The sequence below is a fragment of the Astatotilapia calliptera genome, chromosome 11 (genome assembly GCF_964374335.1).
Source record: "Astatotilapia calliptera chromosome 11, fAstCal68.1, whole genome shotgun sequence".
NCBI lineage: Eukaryota > Metazoa > Chordata > Actinopteri > Cichliformes > Cichlidae > Astatotilapia > Astatotilapia calliptera.
The window spans coordinates 15,215,378-15,241,627 of record NC_137432.1 but is presented as its reverse complement, the minus strand read 5'-3'; the positions used below and the strand labels follow the sequence as shown (position 1 = coordinate 15,241,627).

Sequence of the window (26,250 nt, the reverse complement as noted above, 5' to 3'; positions counted from 1 at the left end):
AACTTTTATAGACTGCGATGGCTTTTAAACTAACAAATTTTAATTATCGCTTAATTTTAACAGCAATATTAACGCGATCCCTCATTCTGCGAGTGTTCATTCTCCATGAAATATTGAGTAGGGTAAACAGGGAGGAGCTGTCCGCTGGCTGCTGTTCAAACAAGCAGCCAGCAAACACAAAGGTGATCTGGGGGTCGGTGAGGCCTTGCCAGTACCTCGCCAGGAAAATGTGGACTGCACAGACCTCTGGGAAAATTGAGCCTTTTCTTTTTCAGTTCACTGAAATTGGACTGAGAAGTACATTGCATTGAATTTTGGTCTATTGTGATTCTTTTATGCCATTTTCATATTATTAAAGAAGAAGAAAAAGCAGACTTGGTTGTTTTTTTTTCCGGGGGATGCTTAAGAATATTTCAAAATCCTTGACTACTTTTAAGTTAAGACCTTGCTGCTGTTTTTTTCTTCCATGCTTCTTCATGCTGTTTTTACATTCCTGCTTACACAACTAGCAGCACAGGATGTTATTGACTGCTGCCCTTGGGTGGCTGAAAACTAGGCCTTACCACCCAACACCAAACCAGAGAGGCAAAGTGCTGACACAGGCAGATAAGGGGAGGAAGAAAGAGAAAGATTAAAGAGCAGATTCATTATCAATAATTAAGGGAAAGGATTTATTCTAATGAATTAGGGGTTGTCTTTATCTACTCTTTATCTCCCCATCACACCACTAACTCTCTCCTTTCCCTCCCCCTCTCACAAATACGCACATGCCCTTGCACACACATACACACACTGGTTCGTGGCTTTTGTGTGACTTGACCCCTGCATGCTCCGTGCGGTCCATATTGCCACCATGCTGGCTCTAGGCAGGGCTCTTCCGCCCCCGCTCCCCGATTCCAGGCTGGACCGTCTCAGCCCTCTGTGTAGGGGCAATATGGCCGCACTGCATGGCACGCTGGGATGCGGCTGCGAGCCCGGAGCCCAGCACCCCCGAAGCCAGATGCCTGCTCGGCCAAGTTTGGCCCCTGGCACAGCAAATTATGTATCAATTCTGTCACGTGAACATAGAAAAATATTTTCAGTGCATTATCTAGAGTAGAATAGTGGTTCACCGACACATCAGGCAATTTTCAAAGCTTAAAATAACGTCATGGAATTGCTGTCCACTTCCGATACTGTGTGGTATTTTTACAGCTGATTTTATTCTACACATCAGAATATGCACCGATTACAAATGCAAAAAAATAAGAAAAAAAAGTGGGACAAATAAATTTATAGCATATTTTCCGCACACGTCTCGCTGCAGTCATGTAATGCTGGATGCTCTGAATATCCCTGCCTTCGTTTTGTTAGTCATCACACCTGGCCTGCATGCATCATGCTAGCTATTTCTGGATTGTTGTTCATGCCTTTTCACCTGTTTCCTTCGGAGGGATTTTACCACCCGCATATTTGGCACAGACATACAGCAGTGCTAGGAGAAACAAAAAATAGCAACTGCACTTGCGATCAGAAATCTCCCAAAACACTGAAATCACTCTCTCCAGCTGCTTGTATCATGTGTTACAGCCCCACCACCCCACCCCATCTACTTAAAACAAATATATCTTTCTTCTGGGTTGTCAGCACTGCTGTTTCAAGAGTGATGAGTGTATTAGTTCAAGGAGTTTATTATTACAAGCGTGAAAATGGCAGGCGTTTTAACAATTACCTACGAAAACAGGTATGCGAGACAGGTCAGTAGTCTTTTGGCACCCTGTTTTCAAAGAACTAATTACAAGCAGTTGAGTCAAGGTCGATGCTGTCTGTCACGCTCTCGAGCCACTCCCCTGTTATTAAAGGGTGGATTTAAGGTGCTTGCAGACCCCACAGAACAACAGAGAACACACCGAGAGGTTCACCAAGTTTATGAGGGTAATATACAACAACAATAAAGAATAAGGGAAAAGAAATCGCACTGTGTTAAACAGTCCTAGATAAGTTCCCTTAAAAATCTTGAAACACACATATATACAGAAATCATTTCCAGTATGAAGTCACTTGTTCATATATAAAGTATCAGGGTTGTTACTTAAAAGATGTGATGCTCATTATTCATTACTGACTTCAAATGTGATTGTCCCTCCATGTTTCTCCTCAGGGGCTGTTAGTCTTTGCTGTACTAGTCAACACCAAACACTCAAAACCGATGACTGCAACCTCTCCAGATTCTAGCTGCTTTCATAATCAGGATAACTCTATTGTTCTCCTGTGAGTGAGCATTTTTGATGTGTAAAACTAAATCAAAATCAAAACCAGCAGGGATACTTTTACACATTTCAGACACTTTGCAATAATTTTTCCCACTAGGCTTGCTCAGACCCTGCATCCGTTAACCGAATAAAGGAGATTATGTATTCAGATGAAAATGGGCTGAGGAACACGGATAACTCAACTCAGTGAGATATTACAAGTGGGCGCAAGAAAAGAAACAAATTCTTATTATCATCCCGAGCTGTAATGCAAAATATTACAATGTAAACCTTTTGAGATGACTGCGAGCTATTAAGTCAGACACCGTGCAGCCAGATTATTGTAAAACTAGGAGGACACGTGGTCCTCCTAAGCATATTTCTTTGAGAAAGCGCAAACATACGAGCAGATAAAAGGACAAAAAGCCCTCATCTCCGCTCGATGCCTGCAGTGAGGAGTAGTGGTGTGACTGAGACGAAGACCTAGTTGTGTCACTTTATAACAGTTCAGGCTCTATCTCGCTCTCTCTTTCTCTCTCGCCCAGAACCTGTCAGATAGTTGGGAGTCTGTCATCACACCCTTCCTCCCCTCCAATTCATCTTCCTCATTTTTTTTCTCCCCACTGGGGTTAGAACAATATAAGCGTCTAATATTAGCCGTTTATTATTAAGTCAGATCTGACCATTGCTAGCCCACCGCTGCCCAACACATTCATTAGTAGGACGTGATGGTAAGGAAAGAGGAGAGAGGAAAAGAGAATATCATAGAGGTATCGGCATAATTTCTATTTATAACTCTTCATATGAAAAAAATCATTTAGATCTACATATTCCTTTCATGTGTATGGGTTTTCTGTGTTGTTCCGTCATCTTCAACCCTGGGTCAGAAGCAGGGAAAGAAAGTGGTCTCCATATGACAAGAAGATTTGTAGTGATCCTTATTATACACTTTTAGTTCAGCTTAAATTTCATATTAACAATTTAGAAAACAGGAAAAGCCATCTACACTTCACTGAAACTGCCAGCTTCCAAATTTCTTTGATCCGAAGGAGGCCAAACAGATTGGATGTTGAACTTCACAAGAAGCGTGATACGAAAAACTGTCGGCAATGTCAGGCTTAAAATTCACATCAGTAGAACTCCTCCTCACAGATACCCCCGCAAAACAACTTGGCGTTTGAGATCCCAGACAGATTTGGCTAAGTGGGACCCGGTGTAACCGTCGGCTACTCAGGTCTTTTCCTCCTCCTCTCTTCCTTTGACTAACAGATCTCCCCAGTGTTCTAAAAATACCTGGTGAACAGGGCTGTAGAGATGGTGATGAAACTGCCTCTCTGACACTGTCCCACTGCAATCCATCTCTCCACCGCCTGCCAGCCAGCATATGTTTGCAATTGGCTCTCCCCAACAACCCCCATTGCCTCTCACCCCCCACCCCCCTAGTCCCCAGTTGCTGGTTCAGATACCCACCCCTACACACACACACACACACGTGCACAAGTCCCCATCCTTTACCTCTCCCTGTCTTTCTTTCTCCCTCAGCTACTGTCCTCGTCTCCAGGTCTAGGCTTTCAAAACCAGTGCAGTTATCAATCACCAAGGCAGCACTGTCAGGTCAGCCCAAACCATCTCTCCCTCTCTGCCTGTCTCTTTGTCATCCCATCTCTTTCTATCTCCTCTCAACTCCTTCTCCCTCTTCCGTCCTCCATCCTCTGCCTCCTCTCTTACACTTGCCCAAATTTGTTCCACTTAAAAAGCCCTCCCCAATGACCTTGTGCTAATTAAGCTGCACTGTGTTAGAAATATGATGGTTAATTAATGATGAGATAAATTCTGTCTGCGGGACTGTCAGAAAAATGATGACATCGTGTTTTACAGGTTTAAATAGAACAAACCTTGTGGCCGTCCTCCGTCTAAGTGTGCATGTAGGTGTGTGTGTGTGTGTGTGTGTGTGTGTGTGTGTGTGTGTGTGTGTGTGTGTGTGTGTGTGTGCGTGAGGGCGGCTGTGCGCACGTCTGCACATATTTAAAAGGAGTGCAACAAACAATGAGAGAAAATAAGAGATAAAAGAATGAGCTTTTGCTGGTAGAAGTGGAAGTAAAGACTTTCTTTGCACTTGCCCATTAACATAACTAAAATATTTACTACACATATATTAATATAGGTGCAGTATATGTTAATTTATGTGTGTGCTTATGTGATGATATCTGGCATAATACTTTAGAGTTCAGCAAAATGTAGGTTATTCTTGTTCCTATCTCTTAAGCTAAACACACTCCAGCTCATTTAAAAGTATCAATATTATCATTCCAGTCACTGCCATGTTAGTGTTTGGCATGACAAGTGGCCACATGTGGATGAGAGGGTGGTGGTGCTAAGTCAGCTAACACTAGCTAGCGTGGTGGAGGTGCATCCACAGTGTGCATATCTGCTAATCAATGCTAAGTAACAGAATACCAAAATAACAGAAGAACTCTCAAATGTCAAACTGAAGAACTTTGTGGTTGGCCTGTCCTGTACAGCACGTCATGTTATTTGTCAGTTGGCTCCACTGATAATCCTCCAAAAGGCTCCAACATGGGCAGAAGGTCCAGTTTTATGACTCAAATTAGAAGAAGTGAGGCCTAGGCGACCATTATTGGCTGTTATACAGCTGACTGTGCCGCTACATCTTTCAGTTGAAGCAAACAAACCTTAAATTTTGCTAGCTCTGGGACTATCAGACTGTTAACATACTTTTTAAAGCTTTTTAAAGTAGGGCATTTTAACACTGGTGTCTATTGGGATTGACTTGTGTCTGAAGACATCCTCTAGCAGCTTCTCCACAAACTGCAGTTCGAAACGCTGAAATTAAGCATTAGCACAAATTAGCACGGGGCCTTGTTGCATTTGGGGGCAAAAGTAAGACATAGATAAACCATTAGCCTAGTGCTGGTCAACTAAATATAAAGTTCATCTTAATAATGACAAACATTCAAAACCTGAAAGCTGATGCTTTCATGAGTTTTAGGAGTCTTTTCAAACTATCAAGAAGTCACTAATGTGGGGGACACAAGAAGTATACTCAAAAAGATACCAGGTTTCATGCACAAAACATACCTGTTTATAAATCTGGCTGGTCTCTCTTTTAAATTTGTGCCACTCACAAGTTCAAGTCAGAATGGGACTGAATGGGAATCTAAAAATTGAAGCTGTGTGGTACCAAAGCACACAGGAAACAACTAGTAGGAAAATCTTCCATATTTAAATCAGGTGTAGTTTTCTGTTTTTTGTTGTGATCTTTTTAAATTACAAATCATGTATAAGTCCAATATTATTGTGGTAGCAAAGCTGAATTTAAGTTGGACACGGCCAGCAATCGCTTCCGCAGTCTGGATGTTAAACTTTGCCTTTTAAGTTATGATAAATTCTGATCTCTTTTATAAATGTTATAAAAAAAGATCAGAAATAGACTGAGACATGAAAGGAAAGCAAAGATGGGGAAAAAAATATGAAGTTTACCCAGTCTGGCCAACAAGACATAGTTCTTTTGCTTTCACAGTTGGCCTTGTAGACAAGACGCTAAAAAGCAAATGTGATTGATTTAATAAATGTTTAAGTGATTTTTCAGAGGCGATACTTCTTGTTACCATTACTGTGGAGAAAGTATAGTTTTTGAAAAGAAGTCTAGACAGCGATCAAGACTTTACTCTGATCAAATAACGAGAAGTCTGAAGAATTTTCTGAGCAAAGTCCTTTTCAAAAGTTGTTTAAAAATGAAGAAAAACTTGCATGAATTACAGCATTGTTTGCATTTACTGGGAAAATGCCACCCCAGTACTGAAACTGCCATTTTCATCTCTGAATTTTCTATCAAGCCCACCAGTACCTCAGGTTACGGCAGATGGTCCGACATTATTCATGCATGCCTGTTACCTCTGTCTTTTCTCTTTATGTAGATTGTAAAACTCTCTTATTTTATGTCTCTTAACTTTGGTCCTTTTTTTAAAAATGATTTCTTTAGATGTTAAATTATATGACTGCTGTTTGACAATGTAAACAGGAGAGACATCTGATCTGTCGCAGCAAAAACAAGATTTAACCCTTTTAGAAAAGCAAAACTGGGGGTACTCTTGAATCTCCTTTTTGTATCTGTATCCTGTTTTTCATTCATTTCTCAGTGGACATGTGGCAAGTGTAGAAAAGATATTGGACCCCACGTTAATTGGTTCAAGTTCCCTGTAAGGCAAACATCAGGATACATGGTTGTAGTGGACGAGTCACATATGTAAATGTATGTAACTGAGAGGCCATATGTATGTATACTGTTACATAAGAAAAAGCATGGAGTTCTGTCAACAGACCTTGGATAAATAAAGGTTACGATAACAAAAAAAACAAATGTGGATGAAACAGAGACTTGAAGCAGTTGAGGATATGAGGATTTGTTTCCATCTAATCCAGATGAACAGCTGACAGTAGGAATTTAGATGATAATGTCTGAGAGATGGAGAGGCATCTGGTCGGGATGCTTACTTCCATATCTGAAGCCACTTGTCATATCTAATACTGCACGTTGTCAAAAGTATCAATTTGGTTGCGGAGTAATGAAAAAGTGGGTCTGTTTCTATTTTAGCGGCTTGCTTGACAGATTGAGAGGTGTTTAACGTCTCATTTTGACTTGTCAGGGTGGAGGGGGGGCTTCACAACTTCATCTCCTCATCTTTCGTTTTCTCACACACGCACACACACACACACACACACACACACACGCACACACACACACACACACACGCAGACAGCAGGGCTCTGTTTCTGATAGACAGGGCCAAGCGGGAGACATTGCGCATACACAGAGACACACACTCGCGTGCACAGACAGAAATGGTAAAAGAAACATCATTCATCTCTAATTCAAGAGGGAGAGCAGAAAGTAAGATGAGGGAGAGAGCCAGATAAAGTTTGACAGAAGAAAGGGATGCAAGCAAGAGAGCGAGGAAGACAGAATGAGTGAAAGCCATTTAACTCATTAGGGAAAGGGAGGATCTCAAGTTATATTTAACTTGAAATTTAACTTGTGGGAAAATTTTGTGCTTAAAAGCTTGCAGGCCTCCACCGGGGTTGTAGCAGTCATCCTCCACCATCTAGAATTAATTGCCTTCTGTATCGCTTACTTTCATTTCTCAAAAACACAGATGCTTGGAGAACCAGGTAAAGAAATACTTTTTAAAAAGGTTTACTTCTTTATTTGCCGACAGGTTGTTATGCACGAAAGTTGGGAACACGCAGAAACCGTTCTGCACGCGATCCAAATAATTAATTTTTCTACCAAACTGAAAGCTGAGCATGATGTGTGGAAAATTCTGTTGCATGTGTTTAATTTACCTCTCTTTACGCTGTCCAACTCCATGTTTTCCCAGCAGATGGGTGCTGAGGTGTTTCTTCATAACAAAGGCCCACCTGCAATACACGAAAAACACAATGCCATACTTTTAACAAAGGAGTTTTAACGAAATTTTATGCCACTTTAAAAACACATTCGAACCAATCAGCGCTCGTGGAAACCTTTATACACTCACTGGCAACTGTTCCAACTGCTCATTAATACAAACATCTAATCAGCCAATCGCATGCCAGTGACTGTGAATTCAGGCATACAGCTATGGTTGAGATGACCTGCTGAAACTGAGAACTGGAAAGAAAAGTGATTTGAGTGGCACGGTTGGTGATGCCAGACGAGCCGATATTTCAGAAACTAATGATCCACTGGGATTTTCCCCACAAAACCATCTCAAGAGTTTACAGAGAATGGATGCCACTCCTGTCACCCTGTTCTTTTCTTTGTTTTTATCATCTTATCGTCTAGCTAGCTACTCCCTTATTCACAAGGGGTCACCACTGCAGGTAGCATGGCATTAAAAAAAAAAAGGGAGTTTTTCATTGCCTTTCCATGCCGAATCAAACCGACAACTATACTTGTGGCTGTAGCTCAGGAGGTAGAACACGTCATCTACATCTACTGATCGGAAAGTTAGTGGTTCGATCCCTGGCTCCTCCGGTCTGCATGCCAAGTATCCTTGGGCAAGATACTAAGCCCAAGTTGCTCTTCGAGGCATCCACTGGAGTATGTGTATGAATGTTAGTCAGGAAGCACTAAAAAGCTTAGAAAAAAGTGATTGGCTAAATGTGGCATGTTGTATAGAGCACTTTGAGTACTCCGGGAGAGTAGAAAAGCGCTATATATAAGAATGAGTGTATAAAATAGTAGACTGTGCTAAGAAACCTTTTCTTGACACTCTAACAGTGTCCATGTGTCAGACCACTGACTCTGGTGTACTGAACTTAATAAAAAAGAATTCTAGCAAATCCTGTTGTGTGCATTTTCTGTTGTCAATGTTTAACTGTCAGTTTTAACATTAAAGGCTTTAGTACTATGTGTTGCCAGAGGCGCAACAAGTTTTAAATGTTCACAGTTCACATAGTATTCACTGTGAAATGTTATTTCTGATGTGCAGATTTAAACTAAACTACTGGGGCCAATGTGAGGCCACTTACTACGTGTCTTCCCTGCTCTCTCTCGCCCTCCTTTCCCGTCTTCCTTCCACTGCCCTCTCTCATTAAAGGCTAAAAAACACCACAGAAGTAAGACAGAAGTGTCCTAAAAATAATATCTCAACTGAAACATAATAGTTATGTAGAATGATGTCCTTGCAAAGTCTTTGTTTTGGTAATCTATTTTTCCCTTTATTATGAGGGATTGTCTTTTGCTTGTCTTCTGTTTTCCAACTGTTTTAAATAACTGCAAGACAACATGAACCCATCCTTCTCTTACATATGTAGTTTTTGATAATAAACAGGTTTGGGTAAATAAGTACTGCTGTAGGTGAACTGTTCAAAATGCTGTACATAAATGTGTGGCACAAATGTGTACACATATGCGAGGATTTATAAGCTTGTGTATCTGCAGTACTTGCAGTAGCACGCATACACACTCAAACATACCAGGGTGCTGTCGTCTGACAGTGACCACAATGTACTGACTTTGTCGAGCGCCCTGAGTTTACCGTGTCTCCAAAACAGAATCTGAAAACATAATGAACGGATGACAAGACTAACTACTCTGACATCCAAGCAGCTTCACCAGTGTTTTCATCCCCTGGCCTTTTCATTTAGCACCCATCACTTCCCATTACTGTGCAACTGAGAGACAATGACCACATCTGAGAGCTGAGGAAGGAGCTACATAAAAGAGGCAGTGGGAGTTGAACCAACAGTCATGTGGTCGGCACTGTCGCTGCACATGCTTGGTTCCCCCGAGTCTCGCTCCTCCCAATTTCTTTTTTCTTCATATGGATGTTTTCACTTTTCATTTCTTTGCAAGGACATCATTCTATTTTCTCTTCAGCTAGCCCGTTTGTACCTTTTTGAAGCTTTCAGTCTCTCATGAAGCAAAAGCATAATTATTTCACTAATTATGTCACTACCCCACTCTACCCCAGCTCCTCCAACGTCTGGACACACACACACACACACACACACACACACACACACACACACACACACACACACACACACACACACACACGGCTATGTCCTCCATCCCATCATGGCCCCAGAGTCCCGTCCGTCATCAAGGCCCCGAGGCCGACTCTAACTAACACTACCACATAAATATTCAAACATGTTCCACTGTTTTGCCTCGTTATCATCACTCAAGATTTTCTCAATCCGCTCTAACTCAATCCATCCATCCGTCCAGAATGCTGCCTTGGAGTTAAACTGGGAGCAAATGTATGACTAAATCCTCTATGCTCCAATCGGCAAGAATGGCAAGATCAAAATGCTGAGCCTCTCTGGCCCACTGGAAGCGCCTCTGACTGACACGATCATCTATAAATAAACAAACAGCATAATTAAGACATTTCTGAGAGGGTGGGTGAGTGGGGGGGGGGGTTAAAAGAATTAATCAATACATTTGAGAGAATAGCACGGCCTTGGAACACTTCACGCGTGCTTGTTTAAGTCGTCGTGTTTAGACGTGGAGAAAAAAAGAGCTTGCAAACATTTCTGTTAATTATGTATTACAGCTGTCCTTCATAAACCTAATTACAGAGTGCTGAAAGGCAACAGGGGCAATTTGCATATGCGCATGAAAGACAAGACATATGCAAAATATGATTTTAATTAGCATTCTTTGATAGCAAGGGGTACAAATTAAACTGGCATGTTGAGAGATTCTCATCTCACCCCTTTTTTTACTGGATTATTCTCAGAGTGGCACGAGTGCAAGACGGTTAATGCCCTGTGGAGGCACCTGGCACAGGCTGCACACACACACACACACACACACACACACACACACACACACACACACACACACACACACACACACACACACACACACAAACACACACACACACACACACACACACACACACACACAAATGGATCTTAAGATGCATAAATGTGCAATAAGCACACATGCAAACCTAAATAACCATACACAAATGGAAAATTCCAAAGACACAAACTTACAAAATCGCAATTAGCTGTTCACCATGTGATTATCTAATACACATAAATGGCTCTGATAAGGAAGCAGGGAACAAACACACATATATGCACAAATAGTGATACAAAAACAAACAAATAGCAATCGTTGCTCACAAAAAGACACCACGAGTCCCCAATTTCTCATGCATACACACGCACACACTTTTACACACAGAAAGATCCCATATCTAAATGTTAAAGGGGCAAATCCATTTGTTTAAGGCAGTCTGTAATCAGCCCCCTGCCCCTGGTGTGTGTGCATCCTCTGCCATCCAGGTCAAGGCCTCAGCTTGTCGTCCTGCTGCCTTGGGCTGCATCATCAGCCCAAGCCATCAGCCTTGATGGTTATTGTAACAAAGGGATACTTTAACATGCCATTCATCCATATCAATTCTCTTCCCCCCATGAATTGAACTAATAAGGCTGTGCCTCTGCCCTCCAGGGAGGCTCATAATATCCATTGCAGATATGAAAAAAGAAAAAAAAAAAGAAAAAGAAAAACCGAGGCGCTGGTGTTTCACGTTCGACTTTCCCTTCAGACTAATCGGCGCGCCACAGCTCGTTAGGTCCGTGACGTGCCAAAGCTTTACCGATAAGCAGGGGAGACACGGCTCAATTACCCACAGTTACAATCTTTCTCTTTTTCTTCCCTCCCGCTGCCTGACGATGAAGAGATAACATGTCAATATTTGATACAAACAACTTCATTTGCCTAATGGTGTTCCTGGATAGGCCCATCTAAAGGTCTAGAAGGGATGGGAGATCTAAGAAAAGGCCTCAAGCAAATCTCCGCTTAGACGTACCGTGGCCACCCGCCCCAAATCACACAGTCCTGTTTCCAACAGCTGTACATGAGGCATTGTGGGTTGGAGCCAGATTGGACAGAGGACAGTTTTCCAACTTTTTCTTGAGTTGCTTTCAACTTGTTTCATTAGGTCTTGACAGTGACACTTGACTGTCAAGAACCCACGTGAGTATTATCATCTCTCTATTAATAGACAGGCAATGCAAGGGAAGTGAACCAGTGCTCATAGTGGCAGTAATGGACAGCTGTTAAGTCAGAAATAACTTCAAATTCAATGTCAAACAGAAACTAGTGTCAACAAATAATCAGACAAGTCTGCAGAAACACTGACGTGACTGTATTCAAGTTACATCGCTAAGCTCGCGCACTGTTACTACGTGTGCGTCAAAAAAAGTGAAGACAGAATCTGTTTTCTAAGTCAGAGTTTTCTCCAAAACATTTTAATGAACAACGGGAAGATGCTTGAGCATCCAGGTTGTTGCCTGCTGTGCATGGCAACAACAGAACGCAACATGGGAAAAGCTATGAGGTGAAAAATGAAGCTGAAGTCAAACAAAGACGTGTACTTTACTTGGTTAGAAGGTAACTGAAAAGCCATTACGAGAGCTACCAGATGTAGGAACTGCTCAACCCTCACTGGGCGAAACCACCGAAAACCTCGGCAAGGAAGAGCAGTTCCATCGGGGAAAAGACGAAACGGGAGGTAGGGTTGAACTCTGAAGTTATGGCACTATGGTTCAGCTCACACACACACACAAACACACACACAGGCTCTGCAGTGGTCCGCTGGGCCCCAAAGAAATGAGTGCGTGCGGGCTCATCCAGCCTCCTGTGCAAGCCCTAATGATGGCCTCCACCTGCTGCTTTAATGTCACAGCTGGATCGCCCTCCATCCTTCACTGACTCTGACTGCCATCAGCAGCAGGTAGCTCCCCTCTGCACACTCCTCCCTCCATCTCAGCTTCCTTTATCTCCCCTCACTTCCATCTTCAGTTTCTCCTTTTCAATACATCCTCATACCTCCACACTCCAACAGCGTAATGCTTGATTCATACTACTTCTATACCCTATGCCATAACCTAACAGCATGGCCTACAGAGTAATCTGACATGCACCTTCCGAAAAATGTAGCTACACGTCGCATTGACACAAACCACAATAACTGTGATACGTCTGCATGTAAAAAGAGTATATTCATGAGTAAAAAGACATTACCGCCATGAAACAAAATGGAATAGCAGCAGCTGTATTTTTCCATCGGACACATAAGGCATTTTTGGAGTTTTCATAGTATAGACTCAATTCTTTCTGATGGCTGGTCTTCCTGCATTTCATTATGAAATAACTATTGTTCAAGATTTATTATTATTAGATCCAAGTCCCACATGATCAGCTGAGTTTCACCTGTGATGGCAGATCACTGCAGACACACCAAACACAAATGGCATCACACAGTACTATGCATGTGTTTAATGTATAACATCATTGCAGTTAATGACAATGCTCCATATGGAGCAGACATGCTGCACAAACTAAACACTATTAGTTCAAGGATGCTACAAGCACATGCTATGCTTACAACCAAATAGGAAGAGCCATAGGAGTTAAAAAAAATACCCCACTACGCCACAACTAATTCACTCTTCAGAGTAAACACAATGTGCTTTTTCCTTGTTTGTTTTATTTATTTATTTATTTTTTATAAAGCCATCCTGGAGAAGCGGAAAACCTGGAGGTAAGTTGACATGTCTAATCTGCGAAGCTTTGACAGGCAGGTGAACTGACAGAAGAACAGAAACCAACACTTGGCTGACAGCAACCCTGGAGCGCCGAGACAGCTGCCGACATGTCAGACAGACAGATAAACAGACAGGAACCAGAAGTCGGAAGATAAGACATTTATTGACAGAGAGAGCGACTTGCTTTTCTGACACAGAGACAGACAGGCAGACATCAAGAATAAGGACTCAGAAAGGAGGGATTCTGCTGAGTTTACAGGCTGAGTTTAATGGATGTTCCGCAAGTCAGCCCATAGCGGTAGATGGGGGAGAACTAAATGTGATGTCAAATTTTGCAGATGTGGAGATAGATGGTGATAGAAGGGTGGAAAAAGAAAAGCCACAGGAGGGAAAGAAGGGAAATAAAGGAATGTGAGAAATCATGATGGAGTATCTGGATAAGTCGGAGTGAACGTGAACTAAGGTGAGAACCAAAGGCAAATGCAGTTTGCGGTGTTGTCGCTCTGTTTGACAGAAGCGAGAGGCGACTTCACATCAATATTGCTCAGGCTTATAGGAGATGCACTTATGGAAACGTCCCATAACGTAACAGACATTAGGGAGGGAAAAAATAAACAAATAAAGCATCCAGACTGATTTTGTGTTTTTGAGCTAAAGCAAGCACTTGATCTATTCTAAGATGATCCCGATAAAAATAAAAGAGGCAAAGCGTTTCTCTGACGACAGATCAACGTCGGGGCTCTCACTGAAACAGACACCTCTCACTTGTGACGCCGCCACTCGTGTGTGCGCACAGGCCCGCGCGCGTCCTCTAGTTTTAGAGGGAGATACATAAAAAGCTCACTTCGCCTCTCCAAAGGGGTTTTTTTGGATCATCTGCTGAGGCAGGTGATGGGGCTTGACGGATTGATTGAGGAGAAGTTCTCATCGACAGTGGCAGCGCCCCATAGAGTTCCCAGCTCCAGTGCACACTGTTCCATTAAAGGATCATTTAGAGGGAGAGCAAGTTCCACCTGCACTTATGCAGAGCACACGCTAATGTGAGATGAAACAGACATTTTCAAGCTACAGGAAGGGAGAGAGAAAGTGCAGGGGAAAAAAAAAAAATTATAATAATGAAAAATAAAAATTCAGTCCCTTCCCAACAGCGCATTTCCATCTTCAAGAGAACGGCGATTGATGAAGTAATCTATTATTGATATCATCATCGCTATGCGCCGATGGCAGTTTCGGCGTTAACAGAGCCCCCAGCTCTGAGCGTCATAGCACTGTTTGCATATTATGCTACTCAGCTTCATTATATTTTCTAATTAACTCCTTTAATTTGGGATTTAAATCCTGAGCGAGAGAAGAAACTTGAAAATGCTGAACAAGAAAGAATAATGCCGTATTCGGCGTCGAGATGAAAAGTGAGATGGAGAAGAAAAGAACAAGGTACAGGACAACTTGGAGCAGTTTTCAAAACAGATTTCTAAAAGCTTGGCATAGCATGTGTGGCATCAGCACAAATATGATTCACTTTTATGGATTAAACAAAAGCGGCGAGCACTATCCGCTACGAAGACAGAACATGTCCTGAGACACATTTTAAATGAAATACATTACATACTAAAATTACGCTGTGCTGGGAGGAGGTGAAAAAGTCTCATTTTACACAACAAAACAAAATGAATCAAAAAACGCCGGTTGTTAAAGGCTGTTAGCTTCTGTTGCTAATGCATCTTTCTCTCCTTCCTTCCCTTCCTCTCTGCAGTGCAGTTAAAGATATGAAAAATATATGTGCTTTTTATCCACCACCCCCCCCCCCCCCCTTTCTCTCTCTTTTCCACTGCGCCGTGTTAAATCATTAAAGAGAAGTCCTGCTCATTATCTCTCTAAACAAAACTTCTCTTAAACCAAATAAATCACCGTTGCGCTGCGCAGCTAACAGCCGTGAAGGGATAAATTACAAAGCGCCTCACTGGCAGCACTGGTATTTTAAAAAGCTTGCTGCACAATTTCTATGATGTGCAGTAATTTGTAATGCAGGTTTCCTTATGTTTATATGGTCTCTTCAGGTGTGTGTGTGCGCGCGTGTGTGTGGTGTATGCTGGGGAAGAGGTGAAGGGTGGGGAGTGAAATAAGAGTCTGTTTGTGTTTCTTCAATATTAAGCCCGCTTTGGCACAGAATCTAGCACTAAGCAAAATTACTTTACAACCCTGAATATATTTTTATAAAGTAGATAATACTGCTAAGACAGCAAAAAGACATCACACGGGATAAGATTTTAAACGCCAGTGCTAAAACTTTATGTTTGGACCGAAAGATAGAACAGCAGTTAACATGGATACAATTAAAGGACATACTGAAAGAATTCATGTAAGAGGTTCTTAAAGGCAACATGTGTTATTTGAAGCTTGGCACAATGGTATTATATATACACGAGTGTGACTGACTGAAAGAGAAAGATTAAATAAAAACTGTCTCTTTGGTCCGAGAGCCAGATCGTGTGACCGCTGCCATTACGACTAGCTTCATTATAAACAGGAAAACACCCCAGCAGGGTCGCAGCTTCTGTTAAACCGTGTAATTGAGGGAAGAGACACCAGCCACCCCCTTTCACCTCTGCAACCCTCTGGACTCCTTCATGAACCAAGAACTGTGATGAGCCCCTCCCGACCTTTTTCTGGGCCCCCAGTGGGTACATTACGCTGCAGATAACAGGGCTGCACTAGGGTCCATTTACAACAGCGAGCCTCCCTTGTGCCTCCTGGGGATGAAAACCAATAGTAGCCCCAGTATCACGCCCCCGCACCCACAACAATGAAATAAAAAAAAAAAGGAAAGAAGCTCAAAGATGATTTATTCAGTCTGTTTGCTTATACACTCCATCTGCACGTCCTCTGAGAACAAATTAAATGTACAAAAAAAGAGGATGAAGAAACAATGGTTTAATATGAAAAGAAGGAAACGCACTGAAATCCCGATGCTAAAGGTCCAGAATAACTTTATTTGTGACACACGCTTACACTGTATTAGCAGAAATGCAAGGCAAATGTTAACAAACCGCAAAAACCAGACCAAACTACTGCTCCTAAGAAAAAATTTAAAAAAGGATGCAAAAGAAGTTTAAGTAAATCAAAGAACACCTGAGCAATTGCCGGAGGGAGGGCTGAAGGTGCTGAAAACTGAAAAGATGCACAGAAGACAACCTTTAATTTCGACTGCTGTTGTTTCTGGCGAGTGGTCTCGCACATTAAAAAGAACTGAAGCAACATGACAAGTGAGAGTTGTGTTTCTCTCACAATAGTTTTGCTAAAGCAGACAATCCATAAAACATAAGGCCTCTGTATTGACGTTTTTCTTCAGCCGGCTGAGTGAAGGGCGTAGCTGGGATGTCAGGACTGTCTGTCGGCCAGCTACCACTCTCATTATCCTCGCGCCTCTGTGAAGGGCAGCTAAGGTCACACTCCAGAGGAGCAAAATAAACCGCTCTGGTACTAATCTAATATTCAGCGATCCTATCAAAGAATGACTTATTAGGCTCAAAGAACTGGAACTGTTGATGGAGAGGAAAGATTTCTCAAAGTGGAAGTTCACACTTTTTTTTTTTCTTTCTCTGAGTAAGGAAAGTTGAAATGTAAAATGTGACACCTGTCATCTCTGGGTGGCAGAATTAAAAAGTACTTTCTCTAACCTGGAAGTGAGTGAATATTTCCTCAGAGGTTCAGTGGGGTGTCAGCGCTCTCAAATGGTATAAAAACAATGGACTTTCTGGAGATTGAGCGAGAGTGCAGCTTAGGAATTTACACAATGCACCGTTCAAGTGTTATTATAGATGCTGCTGCCTCCTACTCAAAGCTAGCGCACTTCTACACCTCTCAGAAAGTATGCATGCACGCGCACACACACACACACACACACACACACACACACACACACACACACACACACACACACAGGATGTCTTTGTTTGGCTGTTGCCGCCGTTGTCTTGACACCTACCATCTGCCGCCCCAGCAACAGAGAAGAGTGAAGAGATGAGTTTCTCTCTGGAAACTTGCCCTCCACCCCCCCACCCCCACCCCGCGACAAAAAACACCCTGCAAGGTTTCACTCAAACGAGTGCCGGCCTCCCTCCCACTGCCAACACTTTCTGATGCTCCACAGGTTGAATCGCTGCTCAATAAACAGCCAATTGCCACCTTTTCTAATACCTTGCCTAATGAAGTTTATGCTGCAATGGATACAATGGTAAATAAGCCACAAACAACACCACCACCAACACCACTCAAGAGCAAAGAAAGCCTTTGTGAAAACTCCCAGGTTCCCACTCAGCCACTTAATAAAACCTTGTTTCATTGAAGTGTGCGTACAAGCGTGTGGGAAGCGAGTGGGGTAAATTGGGACGAGCCTCCTCAGTCACCATCTATAGACGCGAGATGTATCAAAGAGAGCGGGCACTCAAAAGTAAATGAATAAATAAATAAGTAAATAAAGCACGCTATGCAGATGAGGGTGACGAAGCCTCCATCTCAGCCCATTCTGCGACGCGCTGGCCATTCATCACCTGCACATGCAAAGCGCCCGGCTCTGGTCCTTAGCATATTCGCATATTCTAATGAAGTCTCACATGCAAATGAGGACGACCTTTTCCTTTTGGCCTTTTCTTTTTTTTCTTGCTCTCTGATTCTTTTATTTTTATATATATATTTTTTTACAACTTTACATTAAGACGAGGGGAGTGGAGAGTGCTGGCTGTAATGGCTATTAGAGCGACAGGCTGAGTACGTGACGTTGTGATCTAAACTCAGCAACGCTGTAATTAGGCTAATCTATTACCAGACGGCGCCTGTCAGGAGATCTTTATGGCAAAGGACAGACTTGTCAGGCACTTTATTTATTAAAACTGGCTCTGGATTTTCTAAAGAGATGGTCAGTTAGTCCCACAGAAAAAAAAGAAAGTACCCACACATTGACATGGGCTCAGACACAGATAACAGCAGCACCCATGGGACCTTACTGCTGCCCCTGGACCTTTGAGGTGCTACATGCTGTGCAATCTAATATCGACTAGGTGTGTCCAGCCTTGTATCTGTACAGACTGACATCAGCTTCAACTTGCATATTAAATATCATCCATTTAGGGTATTAAAAACCTAATAATGTGAGGCTGATTTTTCCTCCACGTGTATACACATTTTAAATTACTTGTTATTTTATTTATGTATTGGTTTTTTAAACGCAGAAAACATTTTAAAGAGGTTTGTCACTACTGGCTTTAAAACCCCTACTGATGACAGTCCAACTGTCTGGCCACTTCCCTCTCTGGCTGTCACGAGTGACCAGCAGAGAGGAGGGGACACCAGCCGTCACTAGCCCTTCCTCTCTTCTGTCCACCGGGCAGGGTCTTGTGCTGTCGGCGGGGAGGCGGGAGAAAGTTATGCCTCCTTACTGTGACTTTGAACTTTCTGAGATGAGGCATAAATATTGAAATATTGAAATGAAAGATGCGGTGGGGCACAGAGGAGGTGGGAGGGGGAGTAGAAGGAAGAGGGGGAGGAAGGGGGGGGGGGGGGGATAGACGGATTGTGGGGGAGAAGAGACAGGAGGCCCACTGAGAGAAAAGACAAGGCCCTCACCCTTCTGCCAGGCTGCATTCTAGCAGGCCGACAGTTATGGATAGGAAACATTACTGCTGCTGGTAATTAAAGCAAAAACTAATACTGTCTCTTGGATGAGGGGGTTTCACAGTGAGCATCCATTTGTCACTGCTGTACACTCGCCAAGGCCAGATTAAATCTCTCACATATTTAGTCCTGCTGTGCACTGGGGTGCAATCTATCTATCTATCTATCTATCTGTCTGTCTGTCTTCTTTTTAACTAACATTGGGTGTCAAACTAAAAATCCTTCCACATTAAATATAATAATGTCGATTCTGAAAAGATTCCCACTTAATGAACCAGCTATTTACAAAAGAGTGATGCCTAAGGTAGCTCAAGAAACACGTGCAATTGCATCAGCATGTTTCATTTGTTTTCCACATTCAGTCTACCGTCACCGCAAAGAAATGCTACACTGGTGAATCAATGAAACGCGCTGGCATGGCTCCTTGACTGTGCCACTTTACTTCCCTGAAGTATGGCATGTGTAATCTCTTTGCCAGCATTAAGGCTCTAAAACTGACAATTATTTAGATCCCCGGCTCAGAAGAAATTAAAGGTTCAGACTTTCATGACGTGATCCAGCAGTAACGAGTTGCAACACAATTCTGAGCAAACAGTCAAAAGTCTGAACAGCGTGGCCTGTTTCTCTGTGACACTGTGCAGAGCCATCCGACGAGCCAGACTGGACCTGTGGTCTATCTATCTATATCTGGTCTAAAAGCCAGACAAATTGCATGTGGATAGAAAAATAAAAGTTTATGTTTAAGATATTGGTTTCCATCTTCAGGGCTTGTTTTGCAGAGTCTGGACATTATAAACTGTGAGAGACGACGGATGATTCGCCCTCCCTGTAGAGGTGGCTGAAGGTGAAAGCCAAGAGAATCGTATCAATTCAAAGATCTTAGTATCAGCTTTCAGAATACATGTAGGTCAACTCCTACTAAAGAGTCCTCAGTGAGGCAGTTAGTGACTGACTGAGCGACTGACTGCAGAGTGGCAGTGAAAAGGCCACTGGCTGCGGGGGGGGGGGGGGGGGGGGTACTGTAGTGGAGTGGTGAGCAAAGACGAGGACAGGGGAGGAGGAGGGGATGCCGTGTCACCAGACGGAGGGGATCGGTGACACTGAGCGTGTCACAGGGTGACGGCTGCACTCTGCTAGGACCAGCAGCCCCTCCAGCACTGTCAGAGGAACCAGCAGCTCCAGATACTGACACTAGCAGCCATACTGACAAGCCAAACATGACTCGTCTCTGCTCTCGCCACAGACGAGGCCTGACGGCACACGGAGATGAAATGAGAAGGAGGGACAGAGGGATGACTGAGGAGAGAGCAAATAAATACAAACTGAATCTGTGTATGGTGAAATAGGCAGACAATACATAGCGATGTATTGCATGAAAAAATAAAAAATAAGAGTAAGAGTAAGAGTAAAAGCCAGCTCAGCCTAGGTAAAACACATTAGAAAGAATGCAGTCCACAACCAATGACTTTGAGCTGACTGGCTGAATTCATGCCAGCCTGTTTTAACCCGACAGGGACCAATCAATGGTCTTCACTTTGTTTTCTATTCAACAGTGTCAAATTATTACCTCCCCTTTGTCCTCTGAACGAAAATGTTCTTTTGCCAGCTTGCAGAAGTGCTTACTCAATGTTCTTTGATTAGTAAAAACCAAACAAGAGGTCTTCGCTGTGCTCAAATGTAAACTAACAGTTGTGCACAAAAGAAGGCGTGGCCAAATTATATATAGATTACATTAATAGAATAGAATTAGAATAGAATTCAACTTTATTGTCATTGCACATGCACAGGTACAGGGCAACGAAATGCAGTTTGCATCCATCCAGAAGTGCTTTAGTGATATAGATATATTACAATATATATTAGCAATAATATAGATATGTGAGTATATTACAGAAATGGGTCTATTATGGTATGTTATAATGTACACGGTATGAAGTATGTTGTGAATATTCTATAACTATAAGTATGTACAGGCTGTAGTGAGTACAAGCTATGTACAGGATATGAACAGGATATAAATATGAAAAACTATACAGAATATGAAATAAATAACTTTACAGAATCTGAGATATACAGCTATACAGAAATGGGAACTGTGCAAGTTGTAAACAGTTGTAGGATTAAAGATTATCGAATGTACAGAATGATTATTTACACAGAGCTATACAGTAGTGCAGTTAAGATAAGTGAGGGTGTAGATAGTTTCTACAGAGGCTATATAAAGTGCTAGTGGTTGTGAGTGGTGGTTCAGTCCATGTTATTATTGTGTTTGAGGGTACAGTTGTCCATTGTGGGTGTGTGTATGTTCAGTCCATGAGTTTAACGTGGGTCAGATGTCAGGAGGCAGAGTTCAGGAGTCTGACAGCTGTGGGGAAGAAGCTGTTCCGGTACCTGGTGGTCTTAGTCCGGAGGCTCCTGTGGCGCCTCCCAGAGGGCAGGAGGGTGAAGAGTCCATGTGATGGGTGACTGGGGTCTTTGATGATTTTCCCAGCCCTTTTCAGACACCGCTTCCTGTAGATGTCTTTTATGGCAGGAAGTGGTGCTCCGGCGATGCGCTGGGCAGTTTTCATGACCCTCTGCAACCCCTTCCGGTCCGAGGCAGAGCAGTTCCCGTACCAGACTGTTATACAGTTGGTCAGGATGCTCTCGATGGTGCAGCGATAGAAGTTCACCAGGATGTCTGAGGACAGGTGGTTCTTCCTCAGAGTCCTCAAGAAGAAGAGGCGCTGGTGAGCCTTCTTGACCAGCTTGGAGCAGTTGGTCGTCCAGGTGAGATCCTCGGAGATGTGGACTCCCAGGAACTTGAAGCTGCTCACACGCTCCACAGCCGTCCCCTTAATGTGGATGGGTGGATGTGGGTCAGCATTCCTCCTGTAGTCCACGATGAGCTCCTTGGTCTTCTCGGTGTTAAGCAGCAGGTTGTTTCTGTCGCACCACTCAGCCAGACGATCCACCTCCTCCCTGTAGGCGGCCTCATCGTTGTCACTGATGAGGCCAATCACCGTGGTGTCATCTGCAAACTTAATGATGGTGTTGGAACCATCAGCAGGTCTGCAGTCGTGGGTGAAGAGGGAGTAGAGGAAAGGGCTCATCACACAGCCTTGTGGTACACCGGTGTTCATTGTGATGGTAGATGAGCAGCGGTTATCCAGCCGGACATGTTGGGGGCGGTTGGTCAGGAAGTCCAGTAACCATTTGCAGATGAGGGAACTGATACCCAGGTCTGTCAGTTTCCTGATGAGTTGTGAGGGGTGGATTGTATTGAATGCTGAACTGAAGTCTATAAACAGCATTCTGGCGTAGGTGTTGTTGTTGTCCAGGTGTGAGAGGACAGAGTGCATTGCGATGGAGACTGCATCCTCTGTGCTCCTGTTCCGGCGGTATGCGAATTGGTGGGGGTCCAGGGTGGGGGGGAGACAGGATTTGAAGTGTGCTAGGACCAGTCGCTCTAAGCACTTAGTGATGATGGGGGTGAGTGCTACTGGGCGGTAATCATTGAGGCAAGATGGGTTGGAGTTTTTGGGTATCGGGACGATGGAGGTGGATTTGAAGCAGGCCGGTACCACAGCGTGGGCCAAGGACAGATTGAATATGTCTGTGAGCACTCCTGCAAGCTCCCCAGAACACGCTCTGAGAACACGCCCGGGGATGCCATCAGGGCCTGCAGCCTTGTGGACATTGATCCTGCTCAGCACCGCTCCTACATCGGTGGGGGAGAGAGTCATAGGTTGGTGGTCTGGCGTCATGTCTGCTTTGGTTGTGGTTGTGGGGTTCCCTCGCTCAAAACGAGCATAAAAGTTGTTGAGCTCGTTGAGGAAGAATTAAACTGAACCAAATGAATATGAAAACAGTTTGTATAACCCATTACCACAGTAAATGGCACATTGTTTCATTCCCCTGTAGCCCTTACACAGATGTTACAAATGAAGAGATTATAGCAGCAGGTTACCACAGACTCGAATTAACACCAAAGGTTAGGTTTAGTTGTACTATCTTAGCTCCTTTTTCATGATTTCATATTTTAGTTGATCTCAATAATATGAGAAAAGGGACTGCAAGGGAAAAAAACAAACACACTGAAAGGTGGGAGAAAAGAAGGATGACAATAATAACATAGAGATGAAAATATGATGATTTGAGGGGGAAACCATGAAGGGCGGGAAGGGAAGTAATGTCAAAAGGGGAGAGGGCAGAAAACAGAAAGAAGAGAGAAAGAGGGAGTCGATGTAGAGGACTCAGACAGAGGAAGAGAGGGAGAGAGCGCGCAGCAGCGAGAATGATCGCTGTTGATCTTCACGATAAGCGCTCCCGACAACTTGTGACCAAAGTGGCGCTTCGACACTAATCGGCCGTGAAGGCTGACCTGCAGCGAGGCAGCGCAGTTCAGATCGCATAGGGCCAGCGCTGCGGCTCAGACGAGATGGACCCAGACAGGAGACATCCAGGCATCAAAACTCACTGAGAAATTGCGACATGGCTTCAGTGCACTGTGAGAAGAACATAAGAGGAGGAAGAAAAAAACTATAAAAAAAAAAAAAGAAAAGCAAGCAGTGATACTGGTTGCTCTTGGCAGTCGAAGCAGACTTATGTGGCTTAAGATGAAAGAGAAGGACACAGCCAAAGGAGAGTGGAGTGAGGGAGTGAAGGGAAGTGTCTAGGGGAGGGGAGGAGGAAAAATATGAGGGGAGTGGAGGGGAAAAAAAAAATATCACAAAGATCAATTTTATTGACAATTATCTGTGAGCCGGACTGTGCTGAACTGCAGAATAACCTTGAACTGTTAGTGTCCAAACCTCTGCAAGACATAAAGAGTGTGGGCACACATACCAACAGGTCTGGTTACTCTCTTGAGCAAAAAGTAAACAGGTCAAAAGATACAGGTGGTGAATTAAACACATGGCATGCTGCATGGACTGCATGCACAGAGCTTTGGCCAATTCATTATAGCAGCGCCGCTGAGATGAACCACAAGATGCAACCCCCGCCCAAAAAAAAAAAAACACAGCTGGGCCTCTGTGACAAACATCACCCACCAAAGTGGGATCACATGCGTAGCAGTTGTGGGACATTTTTTCAAGCTGTTGCCAGTTTGTTGCCTTTCCTTTGCCTTTGGTTTGGCGACTGATATTTCAGGACAACGCCTTGGGCTCTGGTTGTATGTGATGAAAAGTCAAACATCAGTATCAGCCACTGTCGGCCTTGCTGACCGACACACAGGGTGGCATTTACAGGGGTTGATTTGTCTTTTTCTTTTTCTTGAGTTAATTTTACACAATTTTATTGCCAGCAAATTCATTGTGCAGTGACATAAATGTTCAAATAAATATTTACCGTAATATCTGTGTTACCCATACAAAGTATTGCCCAAATGTTGTTGTAACATCAGTGTAACCCCTAAAATCGACCAATATAAAAAATGCTGCCATGAAAAATTAAACTTTAAAAGGCTGTCTAGATGATCCAAGTATATTATCATACAGTGATATTTTCCCTTCATCTCTTTCTGCTAATCTGCTGTCAATAACCTGCTTATGACCCTGTAAAGGACAGGCTGAATAGCTATAGCTCTAGAAAACCGTTCAGTCCATCACCCAAGTCAGTCAGGGCTCTAATTGCCCAGAAAATGCCGAAGTCAATTCCATACTGCTTTTTCCCCACACATGCAGGCCTTCTGCAGACATAACATACATTCCTAGATAAATATTTTTACTTTCAGTCGGAGCAGGTTGTTCTCGGTTGCCAAGACGCTGCCGCCACGACAGTCAGGGTGGACGAATCATGAAGGTCTTTAATAAGTAGGAAACATGCTGTTTGTTCAGTCGTTAATGACCACTGGCTCCCTCTTAAGGCACCGCATGCACAAAAAAAAAAAAAATGTGTGCACTGTGCAAAAATACATGGGATTTAATCATATCTGGCACCATAAATCATGTGTGTCTGTGTCCCTTTAGGACAATTTACAGCAACTGAACACGAACTAGGTGAAGAGTGGGGGCGGTGGTGGAGAATGTCTGAGTAAGACAGAGATGTACCCACATGTTTGTCAATATTTAGCGCATCTTTCTAGAGAGGACGCGCGGTTCTGCCAAATATGTGAGCTGCCGGGGCTGATCGCAGGAATAGACTGACTGATGAACGGGTCACAAACCAACGGGAAGCACAGCTCTAAATGACGTCACCGACGAAACAAAACGCCCCTACGCCCCTTTTCTGTCTGATAATATGCCAATAGATTCAATAAGGGCAGCAAAGTTCAACCTAACCACCAGGACGCAAGTGAGGTTGTCAGCCAGAGTATTCTTCACATTTTTTTTTATTTATTTATTTTTATTTAGTTCTTTATTTTTTTGCATGAGCAGACACACACAGTTTGGTTAAATCTGAGACAGAGGCAGGGATTCTAGAAATATTCCCTTATTGATCTGTTGTGGGAAGATGCTATCTCTTTACATGAGAAGCAGACCGCTGGAGCCAGCACACACACACACACACACACACACACACACACACACACACACACACACACACACACACACACGTACAGACATATATAAATAGCATTCCTACAAACACATGGCACAATGAGTGTATCCTATCATCTACAAGAAACACAAACACGATACATTTACACACGCATAAACCAAAGCTACCCACAAACTACTCTCACACACACACTTTACACACATGCCCACAGAAATAAAGCTTACAATGTAAAAAAACAGTAGTCTCAAGACACAAATACCACTCCGTGCAATTACAAACCGGCCCAAAAACTGTTTACTTATTCATTGATGAAGTTAATTGCTCGTTAAAATTGCACATGAACTGCGTAAACATTTCATGTTGTGTCTGAAGCAAGGAAAGTTTGTGAGGAATGGAAAGCAATATCTGGAGAAAAAAAATGTAAAAAAATAAAATAAAATAAAAAAATCGCGGCCTTCTTAACACATGTGCACATCTTCAATTCTTCCCCAACACAAATTGCTTATATTTATGCTGAAAAAATTAGTAGGACCAGTAGACTTTTTTCCTCCAAAAACAACACAGCAAAAAAAAAAAAAAAAAGCAGTCTGGGAGATATGTGGCACAGTACACGCTATTAGTTCTGACTGCTCGAGCTTCCCATTCCTGTACTTACAGTATACCACAAATAGGACCATCACTTTTCATTACCTGCTGTTTCCAGCAGAGCTTCACTCTATCATTGCCACGGCATGCTAATGTAAAGCAGGCTACTGTCATGTAAATTAAACTGTTTGTTTTGTTTGCCTTC

General features: G+C 43.1%; 1 protein-coding gene across 2 annotated transcripts in view; it reads right to left on the bottom strand.

Moving 5' to 3' along the window:
• znf407 (zinc finger protein 407) overlaps positions 1-26,250 on the bottom strand; it is a 170,209-nt gene that overhangs the window by 82,026 nt on the left and 61,933 nt on the right. For both annotated transcript variants that reach the window (XM_026183377.2, XM_026183378.2), the window contains exon 5: positions 7,596-7,670. In XM_026183377.2, the coding sequence (XP_026039162.1) occupies positions 7,596-7,670 (75 nt within the window). The remainder of the gene's footprint in view (positions 1-7,595; positions 7,671-26,250) is intronic.